This window comes from Anser cygnoides, chromosome 1, assembly GCF_040182565.1.
Source record: "Anser cygnoides isolate HZ-2024a breed goose chromosome 1, Taihu_goose_T2T_genome, whole genome shotgun sequence".
Taxonomy (NCBI): domain Eukaryota; kingdom Metazoa; phylum Chordata; class Aves; order Anseriformes; family Anatidae; genus Anser; species Anser cygnoides.
Window position 1 is genome coordinate 6,622,660 of NC_089873.1, and position 24,889 is coordinate 6,647,548.

A 24,889-nucleotide genomic window follows, 5' to 3' on the forward strand; every position below is an offset into this window, starting at 1 on the left:
CGCACCGAGCCGGGTCAAGCCGCTTCCCCGCGGGACAAGCGACCAGGGCCGGCTTCCCCGAGCTGCCAGCCCGCCCTGAGGCCTCCGGGGCTGAGCCCCAGGCCGGGCAGGAGCCGGGCTAGGGGTCAGTAGCGAGCCGGGCAGCGATGGCGGCGGCCGGCAGGCTGTGGAGGCTGAGGCGGCGCCTGGCCGGGCCTGTGGCCGCAGCCTGCAGCAGCAGCAGCGCGGCCCCGCCGGAGCAGCTCACCCTGAGGCGGCAGGCCGAGGGGGTCCGGTGAGCTGGGGGGAGACGGAATCGGGAGAAAACGGGAAGAAACGGGAGAGCGGGTGGGTGGAAACTGGGGGGGCTCTGAGAGCGGGGCCTCGGCGGGAAGGCTGTGGTCGCAGCGCGGAGTCTCGCGGAGTTCCCGTGTGCACGCTTCGGCCATGCGGGGTTCGTCACTCGTTTTGAGTGTTTGCTCGTTGTTCTGTGTTTGTTTCTGCCTTGCGGTAACCCTCTGTATTTAACGGCTTTTTGCAGAAACATTGTCTTGAACAACCCCAAGAAGAGGAACGCCCTGTCCCTCTCCATGCTGCAGGCGCTGAAGGAGGACCTGCTGCACGACATCAAAAGCAAAGAGCTCCGCGTTATCGTCATTTCAGGTACGGCACAGAAGAGAAGGAGTGGCTGAGAGAATAAGAAGAAACAGGATAACGTGGAGCTTAAAGCTCAGAATATCACTGAATTATAGAAAACGGGGCAGGAAGGAGCTTGCATACCGTTTTCTTACAGCCTGCCAGGAACGTAAACAGTATCACACATGAGCCTTCCCCACTCAGACCTCGCTGCCCTTTTATATTCATCCTGCTTTCCGCTTTCATATACTTAATTCCTCATTCCTGAAACCAGCCTTAATAATTGACTAGGTTCTGTTATATTTCTGTTGATAATTAACACATCTAAGGTTGTTGAAACAGTGTTCGAAATGTTAATATTTCAGTCAGGTTGCCTGGTGTGTTTACAGAGCTGATAAGCTTTCGTTTTCCTTTTGTAAAAGTAAGCAGTAAGTGAAATAATTGTTTTTAAAACTACATATGAACAGTAGCTCAAACAATAAATCCAGGTCCTGATAGTCATTACACTAAAGAACAAACACTCCTAGGTAATGGTTTTTGTGCAGAAACAGGCTGAGCGTGTATGACTTTTGTTGCCTTCAGTGGCAGGTACAGATTGTAGTAAACGGGGTTCAAAGGGTTCCTAGTGCTCTGTTCCCCTGCTCTAAGCCAGGATCAGACTTTGTTATTTTTGCCACTGGTTTGTCAAAACCGTTTCTAAAACTCTCCAATGAAGAAGAGACTATAATATTGATACTGCAGTCACCTGTAACCTGCAAATATAAAACTTTATCTCTCAGAGACTTTCTTCCACTTAGATATTAACCTGTAGAGTTCTTAAAAATAATAAAAGTTGAGATGTTCTTAAGCCATTTTCTTTCCTCTGTCATTTTAAGATAATCTTCCCCTGTTCTCCTTCCAAACATCTTGGAGAAATAGGTTTAATAATTTTGAATGCTGAGATTTCCTGTACTGAGAGGAGAACGTTGCTCATGTATAAGTGTGCATGCACATGAGAGTGGAAATAAGTTAACTTGACAGGGGCGACAAATATATATATTCAATATTTCAAATAGCAGTTACAAATTTTGTAAGATGCTTCAGGTTACTTTTTGAGAATACAGTGCTCTGGGAGTTTGTGAGTACAGTTTGGTTATTTTTCTTGCCTGTTTGTTTTTCAGTTTAAAAATAAACTGCATGTTCCTGCTGATTTCCAATTCCGTTGCTGAATGAAATGCAAAACAAGAAATCTCAAGAAAAAGACTAGTCAGGGGATGCTTTGAATCTTTAACACAGACTTTACAGTGGATTCCCCTTCAATGAGGCGCAAATGCAGATGTGATTAAATTTCCAGATAATGTATTGTTGATCCAGTGAGCTGATTGCTGGTGTGTGGTTATTGCTAGACAGACTGTTAACAATAAGATGATTCATAAGAAGCAAATGCATAGCTAAGATGGTAGCTTCATAGCTGTAGATGGAAATATCACACCCATGCAAATATCTGAGGAGATGTGAAGGATTAAAAAGCTTCAGATTGGTTTATTTTTATGGCAGATGTCTCACGAGGAAGGAAAACTGTTGTAGAGATAGTGTATCAATAGAGCATGTTTTGATCTTAGCTGCAACTTGAGGAAAGCAAATCCAGAATTTAGACCTACAGAATCTTGCTCTTATTCTACCCAAACCCTGGAGAAGCTTTTCGGGATTCCTTAGATGAGTGTTAGCAGCGGAGGAACAGAGGCCATACCAGCCCTTCTGGTTCTTCTCTAGCAGAACATTTTTTTCCATTGTTGCCTTAAATACCACGACACGAAATTCTTGTTGCTTATTTTGTAAAAGTTAATCATTAGTGTACAATAAATAGGGAATAACCATATTGTTAGTCTGAGAACAGAGCAGTCCATTGTCACTGCAGCCAACTAGTTTACGCTGTACCAAAGAGCAGTTCAGTACTATATCTTAAAAGAGACTGGGCTGAGAGGTGTAAAGAGCCTTATTTTTAACTGAGTTAACTCGGAGTGGAAGTAAAACAGCCTTTAAAATATTTATTGGCATTAGTGTGGTTAAATCATTTATTGCAGCAATTTAAAGGTATTACAAAGCTCAGAAGGCAATATTTAGGAACTGAGCATAAGACTCTCTCTCCAATCTACTTCTTTTTGATCACTGACACCTTTATACCTTTAAATGGGGTATTAATACACCACTTGGTTTCTTGATTAGCTCAGACTGACTTTTCATGAAATTCTTTGCAGCTGAAGGCCCTGTATTTTGTTCTGGCCATGATTTAAAGGAACTGTCAAGTGAAGATGATGTGAAGCATCACTCCCAAGTATTTGCAATATGTGCAGAGGTAAGCAGTTCTTCTTAAGCGCCACCCCCTTTTGCTTGGTTTTAAGAGCAAGCAGTGATACTGGTTTAAGTTAACACCTGATCCTGGTGAACTGATGTTTTCCCTGGGTTTCTCTACGTGCAAATAAAAATCCTAGAATGCCAGCGTGCATGTTTCCTACTGGCTGAAGTCATGGCGTGTTCCTTATTTTATCGAGTTCTCCTTGCAGCTGAATATTTGGGCAATATCTTTCCTAGAAATCCAGGGATAACCAACTTCATACCACATGTGGTCAAAGGATCTTTCCCAGCATCTAGCTAATAACTGAAGACCAGCTTAAACATCAAGTAGACAATGTGAAAGTAAGATCTGAATACATCTCTGACTCTGGTTGCCCAGTCAGCAGACCATACAAGATCTCATTCTTATTGCAGAAGCACAGACCTGAAGGTTGGGATGTTAAAGTGGCTCCTGGAGCCTTTGGAGGGAATGGCAAAAACCCCTTTGATTTTAATGGCATTAGAATTTGACCCCCTAATCCTGCTTAGTGTGACCACAAAAAAAAAAGAGAAACCTTTTGTTCTAGTTCCTCCAGAAGAAATAATGATCTCTAAACACGTTGTCAAGCGAACATTACTAATATTTAATGCTGTAAAAGCCATGGAGTGAAGGTTACTACTGAAGGCCCTTTGGTATAAGACATAGCAATCATCCTTGCAGCTTTGTCTGTATTTCATCTTGGTATGCTGTCTACAAAGAGCTAAGCACAAATATGACTCAATGACAAGTTAGTCCCTTCATCAGAAAGGAGTCAAGGTCCAATAGTTTAGGAACCAATAGTTTAATATTGATTTTGCAGTTGTGGGGCAGAATACCAGTATATTGTCAGTGGAAAACTGAACCATACAGCTTTTCAGTCACAGAATAGGAAGGATCAGACGAAAAAGAAAAAGAAAGAAAGAAAGAAAGAAAAAAAACTTATTTCATGCATGTAGCATGAAATCAAGAGTTGATAAATTTCTCACTTCAAGGACCAGAATTTAAATTGTCCTGTATGTATCTCTAGTTCTGGAGCTGCATATTCAGGATTTATGGTAAGTATAGCAAGCTAATCATTGTTTTTATAAAGAGAAAAAGCAAAATAAATATGACAGAATATCCAAGTATAGAGCTAAAAACATGCCTAGCTTTCTTTCTGACAATGGTGCCCTACTGTATAGTAAGTTTAGTAAGGGAGCATTATTACAAATACCTGTTTCAGATAAATATTCCTGAGACCATGAAATCTGGAGACATGGAGCTATTCCAAATCCATCTGGGTACTGCCCTGGACAGCCTGCTCTACCTGAGCAGGGAGGGATGGACTCGATGATCTCAAAAGGTTACTGCCAACGTAAATAATTCCGTGAAACTGGCAAAGCAAGTTCAGAAAGAAATGTAAGAGGTGAAATGTCATTTTGATGTAATCTGTTTTATGATGATAGTGATAATAGTACTTCACAACCTCTACCTGAGTATCTCAAAGGGATTTAAGTTTCTTATAAAACACAGCTCACTCGTATCCCCCTATGGGCTTGCTCGTAAACATTAATGGCATTTTATAAGCAAACAGAAATAGAGAAAGAAATTTAGTCTTTATTTGGGATCCTAAGTTAAGCAGAATGGATCCTACCCTAAATAACATGTTTACATCCTGCACTAGGGGGGATCCAGAGCACTGGGCTGGTTTTCAGGAGCTTTGGCTTTGACATTTGTCTGTGACTGGTAGCCATATGCACATCATTTCAGCTGCTGTGCCTCTGTTTCTCCATGCCCATAATACTGCATTATATAGTGTTGCTAGCTTTATCTGAGAACTGAGAACTCTCCACGCAGGAGTGTGAGACGGCTAGAAACATCACTTCCTCAGAGGCTTTTCAGGTACAAAACCATAGGTACTGGGCTTTTATTTTTTTCAGGGAACCATTTGACTTTGAATTTTTATGACTAGAAAGAGTATTTTACTTGTTTCTCTGCACACATGCACATACTGTTACTCTTTTGTTGTCTGCTTCTCAAAATGCACTGAAAATGTGTTTTTAAACAAAGAAAACGTGAGACAAAGACTGAAATTCAAAACTGAATTTAGGTAACTTCTCCTAAGTGACATAACATTTGCTAGGCTTCATCTACTGGAGAAATTGAAATAGAAAATTAAAATTTGTTATCTTGCTACGCTGTGCTAATGTGATAATTTTTAAAATCTAGATAATAACAGGAATTAGTTAAATAGCATTTTCTATCTGGAAGTATTAAAATTAGGTTAGTTTGATGATCCCTACTGTATTTAAGGAGAACCTGAGTTAGAAGAGCTAGACAAATATGTCTTTCTTAACTTCACCTGTCTAAAGCTGGATGTCCCACCTCTGAAAGCTACAAGAGTGAAAGCACAGGAGTGTTTACCCATCCTAAGTCTAACACAAATAGGAAAAATTGGCTACATAAACCTACGTAATTGGCTACATAGAGCTGAGCAGCGACTGGAACAGCAGTGGTTTTGTGCATTAAAGCACTAAAGCAGGTTCTGCAGAGAGGACTTAAACTCCAGTCTATGCAACTGGAAAGTGCACACCGTGATACCAGGCCTGTGAAGCACGTGCAAGCTTTAGAACAGCCACGACGTAACTTCAGGGACTAACCGACCACTTTCTCCTGTGCATGCAGGTTATGACTTTAATCCAGAAACTTCCAGTACCGGTGATTGCCCAAGTGAATGGCTTGGCTACAGCAGCAGGCTGTCAGCTAGTGGCAAGCTGTGACATTGCGGTGGCGAGTGAGAAATCTCAATTTGCTACTCCTGGAGTAAACATTGGATTGTTTTGCTCCACACCAGCTGTGGCCTTGGGCAGATCTCTTCCAAGAAAGGTAGGCTTCCTTTGCAGGCACTCTTTTTAATTTTGCAGTTAGTAGGTTCCCCTTGCTAGGAGTTTTAGTGCCATTGCCTTAACTTCATCTTCCTGCAGTACAACGTGCAAAATATTTCATTGCCAAAGACGTCTTCATAACACTTTGGACTGGGGGAAAAGTAATAACGGGACGACCTCTGTTTAGGGAAAGCAGCTTCCTACTGATCTGATTCCAATCAGCAGGAACTCATATCAGCAGCACACCAGCTCAGTGAGCCCTCTGCTTTCCGGCAGACAGCTCTGTGCTTTAGACAGTGATGTCCTCCCCCAATGAGAAACCCCTGCAAGTTCAGGATCTCAATTCCACCGAGGTATCAATTCTGGCCAGGCAGTGACATTTCACTACCAGCACGATCTGCCTGCGTTTAGATCAAGATGCTTTAAATAGCGTCTAAAACCCTCCCGTACCTTCTTCCTGGTTTGTATCCTACTGATTGTTACTATACATTTCTCACTGCATAAGCAGTAGTATGACTTGTAAAGCCTCCAGAACTGAGAAAATAGATGTTAAGTCGTGGTCCCGTTAGATTCGTGTGGACAGGTTCTCCAAGCCCAGCAGGGTTCTGCTGCGATGTAAGGACAAGTCCAATTGCTGGATAAAATCTTCAAATTTAAATTTCCTATCTTGTATGACTATCAAGTTCAAATACAACTTGTGTGTTTTCTTGTTGTTTTTTAACTGTACTACAGTGTGCAGTTAAAACTGTTTCTAAATCAGTATTTATGACTTTTACAATTACCATTTTAAAATTTGTGGAACATAGTTTTCTCTGTGCCACTCTTCAAAGTAGCAGGTGTGTTCCCTACAGTGCTCAGGATCGCTGATTTTACCATTTATCAAATGAAATGTTGCCATTGTTTGTAGCTACCAAAGCAAAGATACCAAAAGGATAATCAGCTCTTATGATTCTGGGTATCAGTCAATTGCATGAAGAGTCATGGAAAAAAAATCTCATAGATAAATAACACTGAATGGTCAGTGAGCACTTGGGAGATATTTTAATTTGAAACCTCAAGCACAAGATGCTGAGTGCAACAGGAGACTGAAGTAGATGGAGCTGTAAGAAGGACACACTTAAAAAACACCCAGACCAAACTTAAACTAAGGTATCTTCAGAAACTCCACATTGACTTACTAGGTGTTTGTTTATTTATTATTCCAAGCTCTGCTTAAAATACGGAGTTCAATTATTGTACTTTGTGGACCATCCACATCTCTCTTGATTCCTACTGCAATCACTAGACATTCTGGGCTTTTGGGGAAAAAAAAAAGCCAAAGAAACAACAGAAGCGTTAAGCTAGGACAGCTGCAGTCAGTGGGCAGGTCTGAAAAAAGGCCAGCTCTAGACCCACTCCTTTTCTTGTATAAACCTCTTAATATTTCCTTGGCAGTTTAAGGAGCCAGATTTAAATCTCAAATATGCCAAAAGAGTAACTCGTACTTGAAGGAGGAGACTGAAATTCCCCAGACAAACAAAAGCAATACAGCAGTGGAATTGACTTAACGTGGTATCTTTTCTTGTTCAGGTGGCATTAGAGATGCTTTTCACGGGTGAACCTCTTTCTGCCCACGAAGCCTTAATGCACGGGCTTGTCAGCAAGGTGGTACCAGAAGACAAGCTAGAAGAAGAGACCATGAGAATCTCTCGCAAGATATGCAAAAGCAGCAAATCCGTCCTGGCACTGGGGAAAGCCACCTTCTACAGACAGATGGCACAGGACCTTGATACTGCTTACAAAATAACCTCTCAGGTCATGGTAGACAATTTGACTTTGAGGGATGGGCAGGAAGGCATTGAAGCCTTTATTCAGAAACGTAAGCCTGTCTGGTCACATTCTCAGGATGAGAAGAAATGAGTACTGTTTCTAAGCTAAGCGTAGCTGTGCTTCGTGATTCTTCACACAGTTGCCTTTGGGAACTATATTTCTGTTCTTTCTGAAAGTTATATTTCTTATCATACCTATGCCAAAGCCACAATAAATTATTTCTAAGTGTATATAATAAATTTTAAGAAAAATCAAACCAAATATATATTTTTTTCAGCAATGAATCTTTTCTGTGGTTTCAGAAGGAATGCTGTGCTACAAAAATCAGTTCGATATGTCCCCGATTATGTATGGAATCACATGAACTAGGAGAGAACTCGGATCACCCCGTTTAGTACCTGTCTCCCTAGTTCTGGTTGTTATTAATAGAGAATTAAAGGGTTTGGACACATTCCAGAGGTGGTGGAGTACTTATATTCCAATGCAGTTCGATGTGTTACAGACAAAAGCCTGTAAGACTAGCCCATTCGTCGTTATGCATACACCTGCTTATGAACTGTGTGTGTTATTAGTCTGTCTCCCTCAGCAAATCCAGTTGTTTCACCATCAGTTCAAATTAGCGCTTGCCTCTTCCAGACCTAGAGGATTTTGCTGTTGGCTCCAGGGAGGCTAAGCCTGGCTTGGGGTGTTTGGTTTCCACAAAGGGCACACTGCAAAAACTACTGCCTGCAGGCTTCAGCAGAGACTCACCTGGCAGTGTTCTGACCCAGTCATAATTTTTAGGCTATGTGTCTTCAGTTTATCACAGAAGCTTGGGCACGTAAGGCTGACTTTGTGCTCGGAGCTGGTCTTTACCAACACCGGAAGAGGTCAGCCTTGGATTTAAGGTGTTGAAATCTTCCAACAACAGGGATTCAGCTGCTCTTCTACGTAGTCTGTGCAACGTTTCTGGTGAAAAAAAAATAATAAAATCTTAACTCTGAGGCTCTGGTCTGAGCCTCAGAGCAGCACTTTTTCAGCCATTGCCCTGTTGCATTATCTGACATTACTAAGAAAACTTCATCATCTTTGTATGCCTCTTCAAGCAGTCACAGGCTGCACTTAGATCACACTGGGCTCCTCTGTGCCTGACGTTTTAAACACGTCCAGCTTCCTCAGCTCTCCTTGTAGGTCACATTCTCTAGATAATCAACTCTCTGGTGGACGAGTTCCAGTTTCTCAACATCCCTTTTGCACTGGCTGTGCCAAAAGAGTACTGTATTCCAAATACGGCCTCACCGGTGCTGAGGAGAGGGGAATAAAATATTCCTTCCATCTGCTGGCCACTTTGAGCCAGTCGGTATTGCTCACCGTGCATTTTGTCTCATTTGAGATGAGAGTGCACTGCTGGCTCATACTCAGCTGGGCATCCACGGTAAGCTGGGTTTCAGCAGACTGCTGCTCTGCCTGTCAGTCCCTAGCTGGCTTTGGTGCTTGGTGTCACTCTTCCCTGGGTGCAATTCTTCTCATCGTCACTCTGGATTGAAGACGAGCCACTCAATATGTCAGCTGTTTCCCCAGTTCAGGATCACCTGCAAATTTGCCGAGGGTGTGTTAGTGATGTGGGAGTATGAATCAACAGGGAGGTTGTTACGGTGTGTTTACTCCTATGTGCTGGGTTCCCTGTCTGTACACGTGTCAGTTCGTTTCTCAGTTCTCTGGAGCGAGTGACATACCCAGTAAAGTTCTGGGATGGGTCTTTCCAGGGGCTGATCATTCCTCCTAGCCAGCACGGATGAGTCCACAGCAGCTTTGGCTGCCTCTGCCCTTCCCAATACCCTGATGCTAACCCTGTAAGCCTTGCCCACCACTCCTGAGCATCCCCAGCATCAGGCTAAAAAACGTCCTCCTGGCAGGCCTGCCTGTTTCTCCAGGCGCTTTGAACTGAAACACTGCCACAATGGAAAGTCAGCAATTTGGGGTTTGGGCCGCAAAGTTGCCATATGGAGCTAGAGGAAACCCAGGTCAAGTGCTGTACAATGTAGCTGTAGCCAGTCTGCTTCAAAATGACCTGAGCGTGAGGATCTTCTTGCAAAGGCTCTTTTCGGTAGTGTCTCCTTGCTGAAGAGGTCTCATAGTTCAGCCAGTCTGCCTCCCGCAGAGCAGCAGCAGGCTATACTCATACCCTGCTGCTGGGATCTGTGGGTTGAAGGACACTTTGCTTCCAAAGTAAGAGGCAAATTCTGTTAGCCCTTATTACTAGGAAACCATACCTGGCTAGTTTGGTTACCAAAGATACCTCTTTTCTAACTGACTTACACATTTTAATTCAAACTAGTGATATAAATACTCATCGCTTCTGTGTATACACCCCCACAAAGCACTTCTCTCTTCTGTCCACAACGGATAGTCAGGATGAAAAGAAAGCAATTCCCAATTCTGCTGCTATTTTTAATTTGAGAAACTTATAATTCAATTCACCATTACAAATAGTTTGCTTCTATGGGAATATGAAAAATGCAGATCGTTGGGAATAGCTGTTTTAAAAATATAAAATTCCATTGTAATCACTAAGAAAGTTGATATGTTTTATATAGACTTACAGTTTATATTGGTAAGAAAATGTTATGAGCGGTTGCCCTGGTTTCAGCACCCTGGTGTGGTGCTTAGCTGCCTGTTGCGATAAACCACAACAGTTAAGAGATAAAAGGGTTAAATCTGGAGCCCAGTAACCTTCATCATGTCCTTTTCAATACAGTAAGAAGTTGCACTTAGACTGTGTTCCCCCATGCTGCTCTAAAAGCATTAGGAAAGAGTAAATTGTTTTTAAAAATATTTATATTTAATGGCTATCTTGCAACTACTCAGCAAATCTCTACTGGCTCTTTTGTTCCAGGCTTTTAGGAATAAGTACATTATCTGATTTTTGCAGAGCAGTGCTCTCTTCAACTAAATGCAGTAATAAAACGGTTTCACTGGCCATCTTAAAACATGAATGACAGTTTAGATGAGCACATTCTCTCAGATATTTAGAAATTCTCCTGCAATCGATTGCCATCTACAAAAGGCAGGGTTTTCGTTACCGTTAATTGACAGTTATAAGTTTTGAGGAAAAATACTGCATTTTTAAAGAATAATTACTTTATTTGAAATATTTTTTACTGAAATGGAATTGAATCTGGTCTTGTTATTCCTGCGCATCGATTTGTTGGATTTGAATGGCCTCATGAGACTAGTGTTACAAAGGCATGTAGGTATCCTTAGCGTTATTCCAAGTGAGCAGTGCTATGTAAAGTTAAGAACAGGCATGCTTTAACAAGACAAAATGGTGATGGGAGAGAAATTAGCTATCAGAAATGGTGTACTGGTTATTTAGAGGATACGCAGAGGGTAGCAGTGTTACCTTATCATTGGCTTTCCATGTAAAATACCAAACAATGCCTCACGCTCCTCCACGAGCCAAATCCTTGGGAGCTGAGGAAGCACAGAGCTGTAGATGGCTGAGGTCAGGTCCTTAAGAATACTCCTTTTCTAGGGTCGTGGTCTTTTCCAGTCTAAGTCACTGGTATATCGTGAGATACAACAAATGGTTGTGTTGTACCTTCCTGATCTTTAAGGGAAAAATATTTATTAGTGCATTTTAACTCAGCTTCCACAGTATTCGTTTCTACTATTTTGTGCAATAACGTAATTAGGTAATTAGTGATCATCAGTTCCCAAAATGGTAGGAATATTTCCCTCTTGCTTGAACTGCTAGACAGAGAAGAGCTTCAGAAGGCTTTGGAACATTCCTGCACTGGCCCCTGTGGATTGACAGAGCAACATCATTTTTCATTTCTGACTTGTAATTTTTTTTCCCCACATCTGCCTTTACTATTTAATTTAACAGATTTACAGGCCATTCCTGGGAAACCGAACGGTTCCAGAATTGTTAATTAAGTTCCATAGCCAAGAAACAACAAACCAAATGATAGATTGGGAGCCTTACCGCTGTGGCTATCTGCTGCCTTAGGGACAGTCTGTCCTGAAATAGCAAGGAGTCTAGCCCTTGTCACCCTCTCATTTTTATTAAAGAGTCTGCTCTGCAGCGGTCTGCCAGGTAATTAGCCTAGTTTCAAGTGACCCTAATAGCATGTGGCATGCACTCAGGCTTCTCTGTAAACTAAGTATGACTCCATCTGCGCAGAGCCTCTGGGATGCAGCTCATCCCTGCAAATGACAGAAAGGTACAGGTTTTCTGGGAGCAGCTAGTACGGAAATGTAGAGAAAATGCAAGCGAGGAATTGCCTGGATGAACGTAATGAACCATCCAGACACTGACCTCAAAGTGTCAGTGAAGCAGAGGCCTTATAAAAAGTCCTTTCAGTCTTTACGTGGAAATTTTAGAAAAGATCCATAGGCAAAATCTGGAGGATGCGATCCTCTCATGAACAAGGCGGACAAGCCAGGGTGCAGAGATCGGTAGAATAAACACAGCACAAGGTTGTTCCTAATTCATGGACTAGTCAATATTGTCCCTCATGGCATCATTTCGGGGATATGTGCTGAAGAGGCAGTTGGGCAGAGGACTCAGGAGTTGGGCAAGGTGTTTACAACTTTCACGTTCAACAGAGCCAAAGAACAGAATGGGAGACGGTCTCATCTGGGAATTTTGCATGAGCTTCATGTGGTTTTCTCAAGGCAGCCCGGCCCAGAATTTGGCTGACTGAGAATTGGTTTGGTGTTGGTTTGAAGAAACCTTCTGTTCCTGTGGAGGAGAGAGCTTGAGAACGTGTACTACAAAGGCACAAAAACCTGGATGACTGACGCATTGGCAAAAGTCGGGATCATAGTTTTTGTGGTCCAGCTCATGATTTCTGAGCATTTGGATGGCAACACCGTGTCCTGTGCAGAATTGCCTTTGGGTAATTCCTATATGGCGATTCCTGTACTCCAGATGGGGAAAACTGACGCCAGACGCGCTCTGTTTGAGGTCTCACAGTAAGCCAGTGGCACTGGAACAATGGCATCCAGAACGTGAACAGCTGCTCCTTGTACTTCTTCAGCAACAAAGGTTTCAGTAAAATCAGCAGAAACGCGGCATGGTCACGTGCCCTGAAAAGCCTGCAAAGGCTTCTGAACAGGAATTATGAGCTACTGCATCAAAGGCCCCACGCTTGACATTTATTGGCTTTTTGATGAATGTTGGGGTAATTTTACTGTCAACAGTTTCTCATTAGGAGCCTGGCAGTGTTCTTTCTGACCATTATCTTGCTCAATATCACATCGGGTTGCTACAAAGAGCAGAGATTTTATGTAAAACCCATCTATCTCTGTAGCTGCAAAATGTTTTAATAATTCTACATTAAAATAATTTCATGGAAATGCTGGCTGCCTCCTCTAAGTTATAAGGAGAGTAGACAAATGGCTAGATTTCCATGAAGACCTCAAGCCATAGGACAAAACTCATACTGCAATGAGTAGGATTCATTTTTCTTGATTTGAATGGCATTGCACCTCGATCATACTAATTCTGAATTTAGCCACTGAGTAATGCGTCCCCATCCTGTTTTACACATTTTTGAAGGAGACTTAAAAAGGGTACCAAAGGCATTAGAGCTATACCTTTCTCACTTTCCACTGACCTACTATTTCCTGGCTGTTTACTGTCAGTGTTAGGCTTTTTTCTTTTTTTTTTTTTTTCAATCCTATAGCTTTTATGAAAAGAAAAACAGTAGATCTGTACCCCTAATACCACAGTGTATTTAGAAAAGGGAAAATCATCCCTGAACCAACTGTAATGATTTTCACTCTATGACTTTTAAAATGTGAATACCACTACTAAATATTTGGATTCTGAAGTCACGAAAATGGGAGCATCACAGGACTACTGTGTTTTTTTATTGATTATGGTTGTGATAGAGGAAAAATGGAAAACAAAACCAGATGATGAAATAGCAAATATCTACTACTAAAGTTTAAGCCAGCTTCATAGGTTTTGGAATCATGATTCATGACTTGTGCAGGCCAGCAACACAGACACCTGGATATTTTAACATAGTTTTGTTATAGCTATTTAGTAAAAGGGAGCCTACCTTTTCCCCCTTAGGTAGGACAGAGTTTTCAGGCTGTCTAGACTGAAACTTTTAATGCCCTGGAGTTAACTGAAAATAAGAAACATTCCTGTAGCCTAGGTCAAATCGCAACCAAACGTTTTAAACTAACTTCCACAGCAGTGCAAGTTAACGTGTTGTACTTAACACAGGTATAGGTATTGATCTCTTCCACCAGTTCTGTTGAAGGAAAGTCACCCCTGGAAAAGGCAGGACAGGTATGGATGGCAACACCCCAGATTATCTGCAGCTTGGCTTATTAGAGCCATATGTCAGTGAGGTCTGATGTAATGGGTCATGTTTAAGAGAACGGAAGCTCCAGCCACAGTCTGCTTTCTGAAGGAGTTTTTAAGGACAAATTAACTGCAATAGAAGACATTCAGGCTGCCTCAGCTGCTGATTACAGAGGAGGCGTTAGGTCTTCCAGAGTGGCAGTCAGGTTTTGTTCCAGACCTGTCCTCCTATAAACAATTACAGCAGATGAAATCATTTTTGGAAAGATGAGTGTTTTCTTTGTCAACTCTCCCCCATCAAGGATAATGTGCTATATACCTGCTCCGGTGTTCTCCACTTCCTGGCCCAAAATCACTCTTGTTATGGACACTGAATGATACTTCTGTAAAGAAACAATGAAGAATTGGTAAGAGATATAAAGAACATGGGGGAAAGGAGAAAGCAAATGAATACATGAAATCATTCTCCTTATGTGGCCTTCGGTCTAAATATTACTATTTTGATTCTTATACCTGTTTAATGAAACATACATTTCATGACATTAAAAGTTTATCATCTGTTGTTTAAGGGAGTCAAGCCCATAACAAAAGACTATTCTGAGCATTAGGATACAGTATAAACACAGTCATGGCCCATATTTATGGGTTAGTCTCCCTTTCTTCTCAAGACCTCACTAGATGAGATTAAAAATATTTTTAAATGAGTGTACTTTTTCTTGCTTTTTGTTTTTGAGTCCTTAGTGGAAACTCAAAACATTTTGTCCTTTTTTTTTCTCTCCCTCTTTAGCTGGGTAACTTTTTTAATGAATGCCAAGACTCTTATATAAGTACACAAATCTGGAAAGCTTTACAAAATACCATGTATCACAGTTTAAGAATTGGTGGCAGTGCCATAAATACTGGAGTGGGGGAGTGGTTTTAATGGAAAATTGTAAAAAATGAAAGGTGTAACAAATGAAAGAGCAGAGTAACGAGAGAATTTGGCTCTCTGAAAGAAATCCATGCAGGAGAAATGCTGGGGGGCAGGGAAACGACTCTGGATTTCTACACCACAGAGTTTACTCAGCTGGAAAGATATGGTTGGTAAAAAAACATTTTTTTCCAACTCAAGCAATGGGCCAAGGCATGGGCTGTATTCACAGCACAGGCTCAGTGCGTTGGGATATATCTGCACAGTAAGGTACTCACCACATACTACCTGCCTATTCTCTCCTGTCTAGCACCAGCAAAGTTTTCCAAGCTTCATTGTGGATTTTTCCTAGTGTGGAGGGTGTACACAGCAAAACATAATGGCATTACTACATTAGACTTTGTTAATGACTAGATGGATTTATCACCTTCACTTCCTGGTGAATACTCTCTCTCACTTACCCTGCAGTGTGCCTCCACAGTACCTTTCTCTTCCTGTCTCCACTTCCCATTCCCAGAGGTTTTCCTTCCTATTATGTTTTCCCTAGCCCAATTCTTTTCCCACAGTCATCCTTCCATTTAAACAGGTGGTCCCTGCTACATTTCCCATTCAGTGCTGCCTGTAAGCTTTTCTACAGTGTCTTTTCTGTGCTATTTCCATATAATACCACTTATCCAGACCACCAATGCAGAGGACTGGAAACTAACCTAGTTTACCCCTTTTTCAATGGGACCAGCAAGAATATTCAAGCAAGGACAATCAGCCCCTTGTTCATTGGCCTGATGCTACTATTAATTATTGTAACTATTATTGTTATTATCATCACTATTATTATTGCTATACTCTATAGTAACACCACTACAGTTCAGAAATTGAAATTTTAATGTTTTCTCTCCATACTTGGGCTTGGGAACTGTGGTCTTAATTGCTAAAATTAGAAGCCCCTCCAGTGTGAGTTAAGGAATAGCATTTGTCTGGCAGCAAGAGTAGACTTATCCTCTAACACAGACTGTAAAAACAAACAAACAAATAAACAATGTATTTAGTGTGGTAAAATGGAAGTTGTGGAAGATAACAGTCCTCTTTGTGTGCTGTCTGTGGAAAGCCGTGTGCTTTTAGTGGTTTTTCATGTCAGCATTTATTCAGAGTAGGCAATCCAGTAATATTTCAATGGACAGCCTGAAACCTGTCTGAGGCGCTTGATGGCTGAAATACAACACCAATTTATTCAGTTACCCACTCATAACTACCAAAGAAGCAAAATCCAAAGAGTAAATTTACCACAGCAAAAGTCCTGGTGAACAGCTCAGTAGCAATTCACAGGCTAAAGAAATCTTTTTTAAAAGTCAAAGATCTTTCTGCCCTGTTCATCACTATAACATTTAAATACATTTTTACAAGCCATTTGTTAGATGATTCTGAAACATAAAGAAGAGGAAAAAATGTTTTTACAGCCCTGGGCAAGAACAACAACAACAAAAAAGATTCACTTCCTGGCTTTCTCACAAAACTCCAATGTGACCTTCAGCAAGCTAATGCCCAAGAAATGTGACTGTCTGGTCCAACCTCCTATTTATTGCTTCTTGGCCTGCTTACCTCTAACTGGTACTTGACTGAATCGCGACTTTGGTTGAGCTAAGGAAATATCTAACCTTGTGAAGAGGGAAAAAATAAAAAAAAAAAAAAGAAGGAAAAAGGAAAAAAATAAAAGAAAAAGAAAAAAAAAAAAGATGCCAACAGTGTGTGATCCATTCTCCTTGCAGTCAGAACTTGTAGTTTATTTGAATTCATCTGACAACAGCTTCCAAGCAGGGTAACAGAGCTGCCCCTTTTCATGAGCTCAGCTAGATCTTTCAGTACCTCAGCAACTATACATAATGGGGCTGATCATTCTTTTTTTCCTGTCTTTTTCCTTTCTTGTCTCTGTAGACTGCAAGCTCTGCAGGGGAAAATTGGTTGTTGCTGTGAGCAGCCAGGGCCATGGCACAACTGCTCAGATTGGACTCACCTGTGATGAGGACTGAGTGATATGTACCCAGTTACAACAGTGAGAAGCCAAATATGAAACAATTAAATAATAGTAATAATAATTCTCTGTCCCAGAGAGGCTCCTTCAGTTTACTACAGGTTCTCGGAAATCTTTGCACCTTAGCAGAAAATAAAGTGCTGGCACTATATAGCGAACGGTCAGCAGAGGGCAATAACAGCTCAGATCTTGAAGCAGTTCCTGGTTATTCTGTTACCAGTGCTGCCAATGTCGTTTCTACTTGACTGCCCAAGGGGAAGGAGCCCTTGGTTCAATCACGCAGCTCTCTGAGTTGTAACACGTGTGAGAAAGCGCTCCCAAAGTCATGCCAGGCACGGCTCTAAATTCTCTTCTGTTCCACTTTCACTGCAGCCCCTGTCTTTGAACCCACATCGATTATGCTGGAGGGCCAATTGCGATCTCATAGTCACGATGAGCTTCTTGATACCAAATTCTCAGATTTTTGGAAGCAAGAGGACACCTTGTTCTGCTCTAACGAAAACACCTGTGAGAGATACAGATGTGTTTGGGGACCTGGACCATTCGGCAGAGCACAGTTTCCGAAGGCCTGACTGTTCTGGCTTTCTGGACAGTTTTATTTTAGATCCAAACGAGGTTCTGTAGATTGTTAGGAGGTTCTGGAGAGAACAAGAGACTTGCAAAGACCTCCCAGCAGACTGGACCTGCAAGCCAGGCAGATGAGGCAAGCAGAGTGTGAGCACCATACCTCAGATTTCAGTAAGAGGTAGCAATCAGAGCATGGGTCTCCCAGCCAGAGCTCAGCCAGCCAGCTTCTCCTCCTCACCTCTTCCACCCTGCTTAACAGGCGACCTACAGGACATCATCTCTCCGTGACTCAACTTCCCCACCTGTAAAGGAAGTTACGGACTGGTCTGTGACATGCTGGGAACAGTGGATGATAAAAACCAATCAGCTGTGTTACTCACGGCTCCGTGGTGAACTAAGAGGCTTGTCACACCGCTGGGCCAGGCTGCCAGGCAGAGAGGAGAACTGCTGAAGGTGTTAGTCCAGATGGACTGTGCACGCCGAGGCACAGCAGGAGCTGTTGAAAAGGAAAAATACTCCCTCAGGTCCTCTCCCAGCAGGAATAATATTCCGGTTGTAATGCAGATATCCTGCCGAGTTGTTCCACTCCTCAGGGCTGGTGAATGCTTTGCAAGAATCTGCAATGGCAATCATTCGACTGTAGTAAATATTAGAGAGTAGGAATGCCAAGTGTCTCTTTATCTGAGCTTTACTTTTACTTCTGGCTTCATGAAAAGCAAGAAAGCATGACCAACCATACCGATACCATTAATAATACTTGGAATTTCAGGGAACACTGGTTATCAGCATGAATTAACCAGTCCTCCCTCGATTCCCACACCATAGGAAAAGGATAGAGAACAATTACATTGTTCAAAGGCACCACAGTGAGGGAAGCCTGTAACTGCTTCAAGCACAAAACAGTGAGTGTCAGGCCATGCTGAACCTGCAGAGGAATTCAAATAAACAATATTGAATGATCAGCTGTGGAATGCAGTGAGCACAGCTAGGTCAACAAGCACACTGATAAGAGCACAGGGCGACAAGTGGGGTCCCAACCCAGCCTAAACTTCCAGCAGCCAGAGGCAACCGGGTAGAGGTTACGTTAGCTTTGTGCCAGGCAGCTTCTGGATAGTTCTCAGCAGCAGACCAAGTGGAAGATGTAATTGAGATGCTGCTTCGTCACTTTTTTGCTGCCAAGACTCCACTCAGAGCAGAGTCATCTCTGCCAGTCGTGATTCAATGCCTTTTCCACTGGACAACCTTCAGCCCCGTCGTACAATTGTGCTTCTACCCAGCTGAGGCAGAATTGATCTGTGCCCTCTTTCGTTTTCCTCCCTGCCACTTCTGATCCTTCTCTGACTCAGCGTGGCAGCGTAAGCCGGGAAGAAACCATTTCAGATTATGGCAAGCTGTAACCACAGAAATTGAGCCACAGCCAGTAATAACACTAAAAGCAAGCAATTGAAACTTTGAAACAAAAACCCACAAATGTTATGTAAGAGTGATAAGCAGCTATAATAACCACACCTGGCTAGATAGTATTTTAAACCAAAAAGGTGTTAAATATTTTTGCAACCTTTTCAAAATCTTTTCTTCAAAGAAGGTAAAATTTAGGGTTTTTTTTTTTTGGAAAAGGATACTGAACATCTGGTTTTAGCAGACTTTTTTTTCTTAAAAAACTTTCTTCTTTAAGGGTTTGTACAAAAGTGTACGCAAACATTCCCATATAGATTAAAAATATATTCTTTCATGTGGACAGAGAGTCCCCGTTAACGTGGTAGCTGCACAGAGGATACAAAAATAGCTGCTAGCAGAAGTATATAAGGGATACGATTAAGAAATCAGGTGCTAATGAGACTGCTCAGGACTGATTCACGAAGGGCCTGTGGCTATTCCATGCCAGCCCTTCCAGGAGGTGTCTCTCGCAGGCGTGAGTCAGTGCTTTGCCTCCGTGCAGCTCCTTCTGCAGGAAACTCCCTGCAGAAGAGCTGGCAGGTATGTCCTTAAAGGCAAAGCAACGTAAACAGGGGCTTCCTATGCCTTACCTCTTCCAGCTGCAAGAACAGACTACAGAGGCAGCTTGGAGCGAGCACAGATAAAGCAGAACGGGGAGGCTCCGTACGCTGGCACAGGCAGGAACCGGTCAGCACTGTAAAGGTACAAAAGATGGCTGTAAGCCAGTTTGGGTCCTGCTGGTCCTTGAATTGATTTTAGCTCTGACACTCTTGTGATCTTGAACATTCCTGCCTGGAGGACAGATTCTTTACTGCCTGAATTAAAATCCTGCCCTCAGCAAGGTTAATGACTATAATTTATTAAAAGGCGTGTAATAGTTTGTTAAATGATGTTGGGAATAGAAGGTTCATGAAAACAAGTTACAAAGCGTCCAGACAAACAAAAAGTTTGCACTGTACTTCTCTTTAAATCGAACCAGTCACTAGAAGTCGTGCATTTGTCACCCCTTTTGGGCCAAGAGCAGTGCACAAGCTATATCCACGTGTATCTACCATGTGCACACCGCTTGTTGATGCTCCCAGGGACACTGCACGGTGGCTTCCTTCCTGTCATCTGTGGATTTCACAATGGCACGTACAGCAGAGTCTGTGTGGAAAGCAACAAGAGAACAACCTGTAATTTACCCCTTCCATTGCTATTTTCCTCTGGAAATGTGATTTCAGTGAAGAAGCGTTCTTCCTTTTGAGAACTAGCAAAATATTCACAGACATGACCTCCCAGGAGGCAGGGCTGGCAGGAGAGGAAGGGATTGGTGCACAGGTGACCTCACCTGTTCTTTGTACTAATCTTATTCACAAAACACTTTTATAGCTATTAAAGAAAAACTCTATATTAAAGACTGGTGATGTTACTTCAGTATCGAGCATTTGCAAGAGACCCTGCATTGCTGGAATTCAAGAAAGCTTCAGAATTCAAATGTTTTTCTCCTGTTCCCAGTCACATTCTCTCAGTTGTCTATCGCAAATCTCCTGGTATCTGGTGTCTGGCCAAAAATGGAATCCAACCCCAGAGCTAAGGGTCTAAGTTCCTTCTGCAGTTCGTAAAGAGAAATAAAGAGAAATAAATACTTCAAAAGAGTGAGCTAAAACACCTGAAGTGTTGGGAGGTGCCTAGCAGTAGCCACTAGGGAAACGAAGTCTTTGCTGACCTTGGGAGTTGGGGTCTGACACCATAATCTGAGCACAGGGATACCTTCAAGAGTAGAACTGTGCTACTGCTTTTCTCTGAAAACACATAAAAGAGTTTAAAATACGCTTTTGAAAATGTTATTTTGTGTTTATGTATGGTGACTGATGCAGGCCCAAATATTGCACTCGTCTTGATGTGCCTACCTTTTTTTTTTTTTTTGGTCAGGAATGTCTCTCCCATTCCAGTGTTAGAAGTTCAAGTCACAGCAGTGTCCTGTCCTTAGGAACTGAGCTGCTAGTGCAGGATCAGTTCCTAATGGTAAAACCACCGCTTCCATCTGTCCTTGCACAGCAACAAGGGGAAGAGGGTAGGAAAAAAAAAAAAAAAGAAAAAAAAAGCAGTAACAAATGTCCTTTCTTTCCTCACTTTTAAGGGTGAGATTTCCCTTTTATGTGGAGCTCTCTCAGATTATTTACTATCAGAGCCAGGTATCTTTAAAGGTTCCTTCTTTTACCAAGAGAACAAATTATTCTGTAAAAAAGCCAGTTCTTTGCTTATTGCCACTGCCAGCTGCATGCAACTTCAAAATTACAAAGCACTCACTTAGATGAAGTGAATACTTCATTAAACAATTAAGCAATAAGGCAGAACAAAGGCTGTGGTTTCCAGGCCTTGTTCTGTAATTGTATCCTGCAGCATTAGGAGAACCAATGCTTCAGCATAGGGTTGTGTTTTAGGCTAGGATTATCCTCTAATAGCCTTGTCCCAAGGTATTAGAGGACTGCCACGATGGGGAATTTTTTTTATCTGTTGACGGTGATGTAAAATATACGATTTGTCCTTGAAGGTCTAGGGATGAGGATTTCCATCCTTCTTTCTTCCTTTCGTCTTACTGTAACATCTTGATTACAAGCTTTTATCTGTGCTCTCACTTTCTGACCCACGAAGGTTATCCACCAGCCTGATTTCTGTGGAGGTACAGTGTGTTGAAACCCCGTTCAGAAGTAAATAATACCACGTACCCCTCAACACATTTTGGGCACTTTGAGCCTGAGTTACGCGGAGGAGAAAAAATCTGCAAGCCATGATGTTGAACAAGGTGAAGTTTGTGCTGACATTTTCTGTTCACCTCAGACAGAATGTGCAACCAGCGAACTTTCAGATCAAACAGGCACCTACAGAGATAAGGCAGATGCAGGGCTAGTTGGCTGATAAGTAGAGATTGTTTGGATTGCAGAAGAAATTTAAATGTCTAAAGTCCACTTACATTCTGCTACAGAGATCTAAACCCTTTTCTTGATCCAGTAAAGGCCCGATTCAGTTCCTAATGAAATTACCAGGATTTGCTCCACTGACTTTAAAGTTAGCTCTGGGCAGAGCCCACAGCCCTACAAAAAAAAAAACCAAAAAACAAAAAACAAACAAACAAAAAACAAACAAACAAACAAACAAAACAAACAGGCAGAATCCCTTTCCAGAACAGTTAGAGAACATCACAGATAACAATGACAAGCCCTTCTCTCAAACACAAGGCATCCCTCCATGCTGCCCTTCTCCACAAATCATTCAGTTCTGCTGAAACAGAAAATACAGCTCAAGTGCAAAACACAGCTCACCGTGCCACAGGACGCTCTGTCCTTGGGAACTGGAATTAAGCTCGTCCAGACTCGTGTTATGGGCCAATGGAGGGCCATTAGGAGAATTAACTTGCAGTCTGAACAGGAATCAAAACAGAAATCTAAATAAATAAATAAATAAATAAATGTAGTTTTTGTTTTGTTTTGTTTTGTTTTTCTGAGTGTATGTATTTTATGCTCTTTTAGAATAAATCATTCTATGTCTTTAATTTTATTTGCATTCCTCCCCTTTGGAAATAATATGATTAATATTAAGCTCAGGTCCGTGGCGTATTCTTCCGTTCCCCACAGTAAGTCGCATCCATTTCAGATCTGCTGACTCTGGAAAATATCTAGTTGTCTATGCTCATTGGGAGGTATGGGAGAACAAACTATCAGAAAACGTCAGAAAACAGATTTTTCATAGCAGAAATCAAAGAACAGCTGTTAGGTTGTTCTACAGCATTAATGCTATAGAAGCCTATAGGAAAGGGAAGAATTTGCTCAAAGAGCAGGATCTGCTGAAGGGAAGGATTAACAGCTAGACCAATAAAGGATTTAGGTGCCTAAATTAAAATTTAAGTGCAACCAAGGTACCGAACGAGGTACCAAAACACCCCCCAGCTCCCCTTTCTCTCCCCTCCCACTGAACTACAAAAAACCCCCAAGGATGGCACAGCTCCCTGGGTAACTCCTTCCTCTGCAGACTTCCCCTCATACCTGCAAATCTTGTCTCGCCAGTGAGATGCACCAACATCAAAAGGAAGCTAAGGAAAGAAATTAAGTCCAACTTGCTAGACGACTTACTAGCGTGCCTATCAGATCAGGCTCAGTGTATTTGGAGCCAGCAGCATGGAAGAGGGACAAGAAGGGAACGGCTTGATGGAGCCGGAAGGCAGCACGGGGAGCTCTGGAGAAAAACAGCGGGTCAAGAAGCAGTGGGGGTGACATGGAGGAGGCAGAAGGAATGGCCTCTGGACAGAGATACAGCCTCAGCCACGCAGGAAAGGGATAAGGTACTGAAGAGAGAAGGAGGCAGGGGTGAATCTGGGGATCCTGGAGACGAAAAGAAGACAGCAAAGCTTGGCTGGAGAGAACCAAAGCTCTCGATGCCTCCAGTTCTGCTTCTGTGCAGATACAGAAGTTGCACTGGCCACTGCACCTTCAGGGCTACTTTCCAGTTAAGCTAGAGCATCCCTCAAAAATCAGGGACTCTTCTGGCTTAATCCCAAATAGGACTAACTGCTGAAGGCATTCCTAGAGAACGCCTAATAAATGCTGACTGCCTCTGCTCTCACAGGTCCTATCTTGGCCATTTTTACAGCTAGTGATGGTATCTCAGATGCTTGTCTAGGAAGCGTCAGGCTAGGAGGCTCAGTTTTGTCCCTTAACCTTCAGACCATTCAAACTCATCTCTCACTTTCCACACGCATACCCCGATCGCCTGGGGAAGGAAAGGGAGTTGCCCTCTGCAGCCCAGAGAAGGATGGGATTTCAGACCTCCCATCTTTTGAGAAAGTTCATGCTTTTTAGTCCTTTTGCAGCCTGGATCACCATTTCTGGATTTCCACATTCCTGTCCCCATGGCAGAGGATCTGGCTTCAGAGGTTGCTATTTGTCTCCCCCAACCCGAAGGGATTTTGTCCAATGATGCTCTAAACCAAATGCAAAATTATCTAATTAATAAATAAATAAATAATAAAAAGATTCCGTACTCCCAAATAAAAAATAAAAAATGTAATCTGGATCACTACCCAGACCTGACCAAAAAAGTGCACAAAAGCCACTGAAGTGGCACAACTGAGGCAGCAGTGACATCTGGGCTGGGATGTCAGTCTGCTGCTGATTCACAGACAAATCCCCAAATTTACCACTGCAAGTTTATCTTGCCGTTTGGATTCCATCCTGGCAGCTAGGCACTGAAAAGGAAAGTGCGCTGGGGCACCGAGTCCTGGCACTAGCCAGGAGTGCCTTGCCGAAAACAAGGACATGGACAATCTTTAGGAAAAGTTGTATAAAAGAGTTGTGAAACATATCTCCCGTGGGATCAGTGATTGCAAACATGAGTAACAATGAATGCTAACTAGATGGTATTTGTATTGTCACTCTGTATGATAAGCCACTATCTTGTCCTGAGGTTTCTAATTGCCAATCTGTACAAATAACAAATCACAATACCGCAGTTACCACAAACAGAAACTCAAATACAATGACCATAAAAGTAACTCAAACTTTAATTTGGCTAAACCCATTTTCTTTCATAGTTATCTCATATCCCAGTACATATTTATTCCCTATTTTTTCTTTTTGTCGCCTCGCAGTCAAAATGTAAATTACCAGCTTTCTAAAGCAGGGATGTTTTTGACTTTATATGCCATGCCTAGCATAATGTGGCCCTGAATTTTAACTGCGGAGCTTTCTAAGTCTACTTAAATTCAAATAAATAACAAATAGTTTTCCATCTTTTTACCTTTTCTTTCTGACTCCTCAGTCCTGCTCCAGGTCATTTGTAGAGAAAACAAAGACCCAAGAGTAAAACTATTTGTGAAGGAAAACCAAAACAGGTGAATAAGATCCTCTTTGACCACAGTTCCTTAGTTCAGTGTCCAGTCTCAGCTATTTACAGTAATAAACATAACAAAGCACATTCTGTGTGAGAAAAAAAAAAAACTTGAATTTTGATCTGTAACACAAGGAAA

At 42.1% G+C, this 24,889-nt stretch overlaps 1 protein-coding gene across 1 annotated transcript; it reads left to right on the plus strand.

The window, feature by feature from the left end:
- The first annotated feature begins 1 nt into the window (after position 1).
- Positions 2-16,582, plus strand: ECHDC3 (enoyl-CoA hydratase domain containing 3). The gene is made up of 5 exons (XM_013197057.3): positions 2-274; positions 521-642; positions 2,853-2,950; positions 5,633-5,833; positions 7,402-16,582. Exons 1-5 carry the CDS (start codon positions 147-149, stop codon positions 7,729-7,731), a joined length of 879 nt encoding a protein of 292 aa, XP_013052511.3. The 5' UTR covers positions 2-146; the 3' UTR covers positions 7,732-16,582.
- Positions 16,583-24,889: the final 8,307 nt, after the last annotated feature.

What these genes read in the sequence shown, in the direction of transcription:
- ECHDC3 (XM_013197057.3), top strand. Translation starts at nt 147, where the DNA reads ATGGCGGCGGCCGGCAGGCTGTGGAGGCTGAGGCGGCGCCTGGCCGGG. An exon ending in CCGCGTTATCGTCATTTCAG is followed by an intron (nt 643 to 2,852) that starts GTACGGCACAGA and finishes AATTCTTTGCAG; the next exon opens with CTGAAGGCCCTGTATTTTGT. An exon ending in TATTTGCAATATGTGCAGAG is followed by an intron (nt 2,951 to 5,632) that starts GTAAGCAGTTCT and finishes CTGTGCATGCAG; the next exon opens with GTTATGACTTTAATCCAGAA.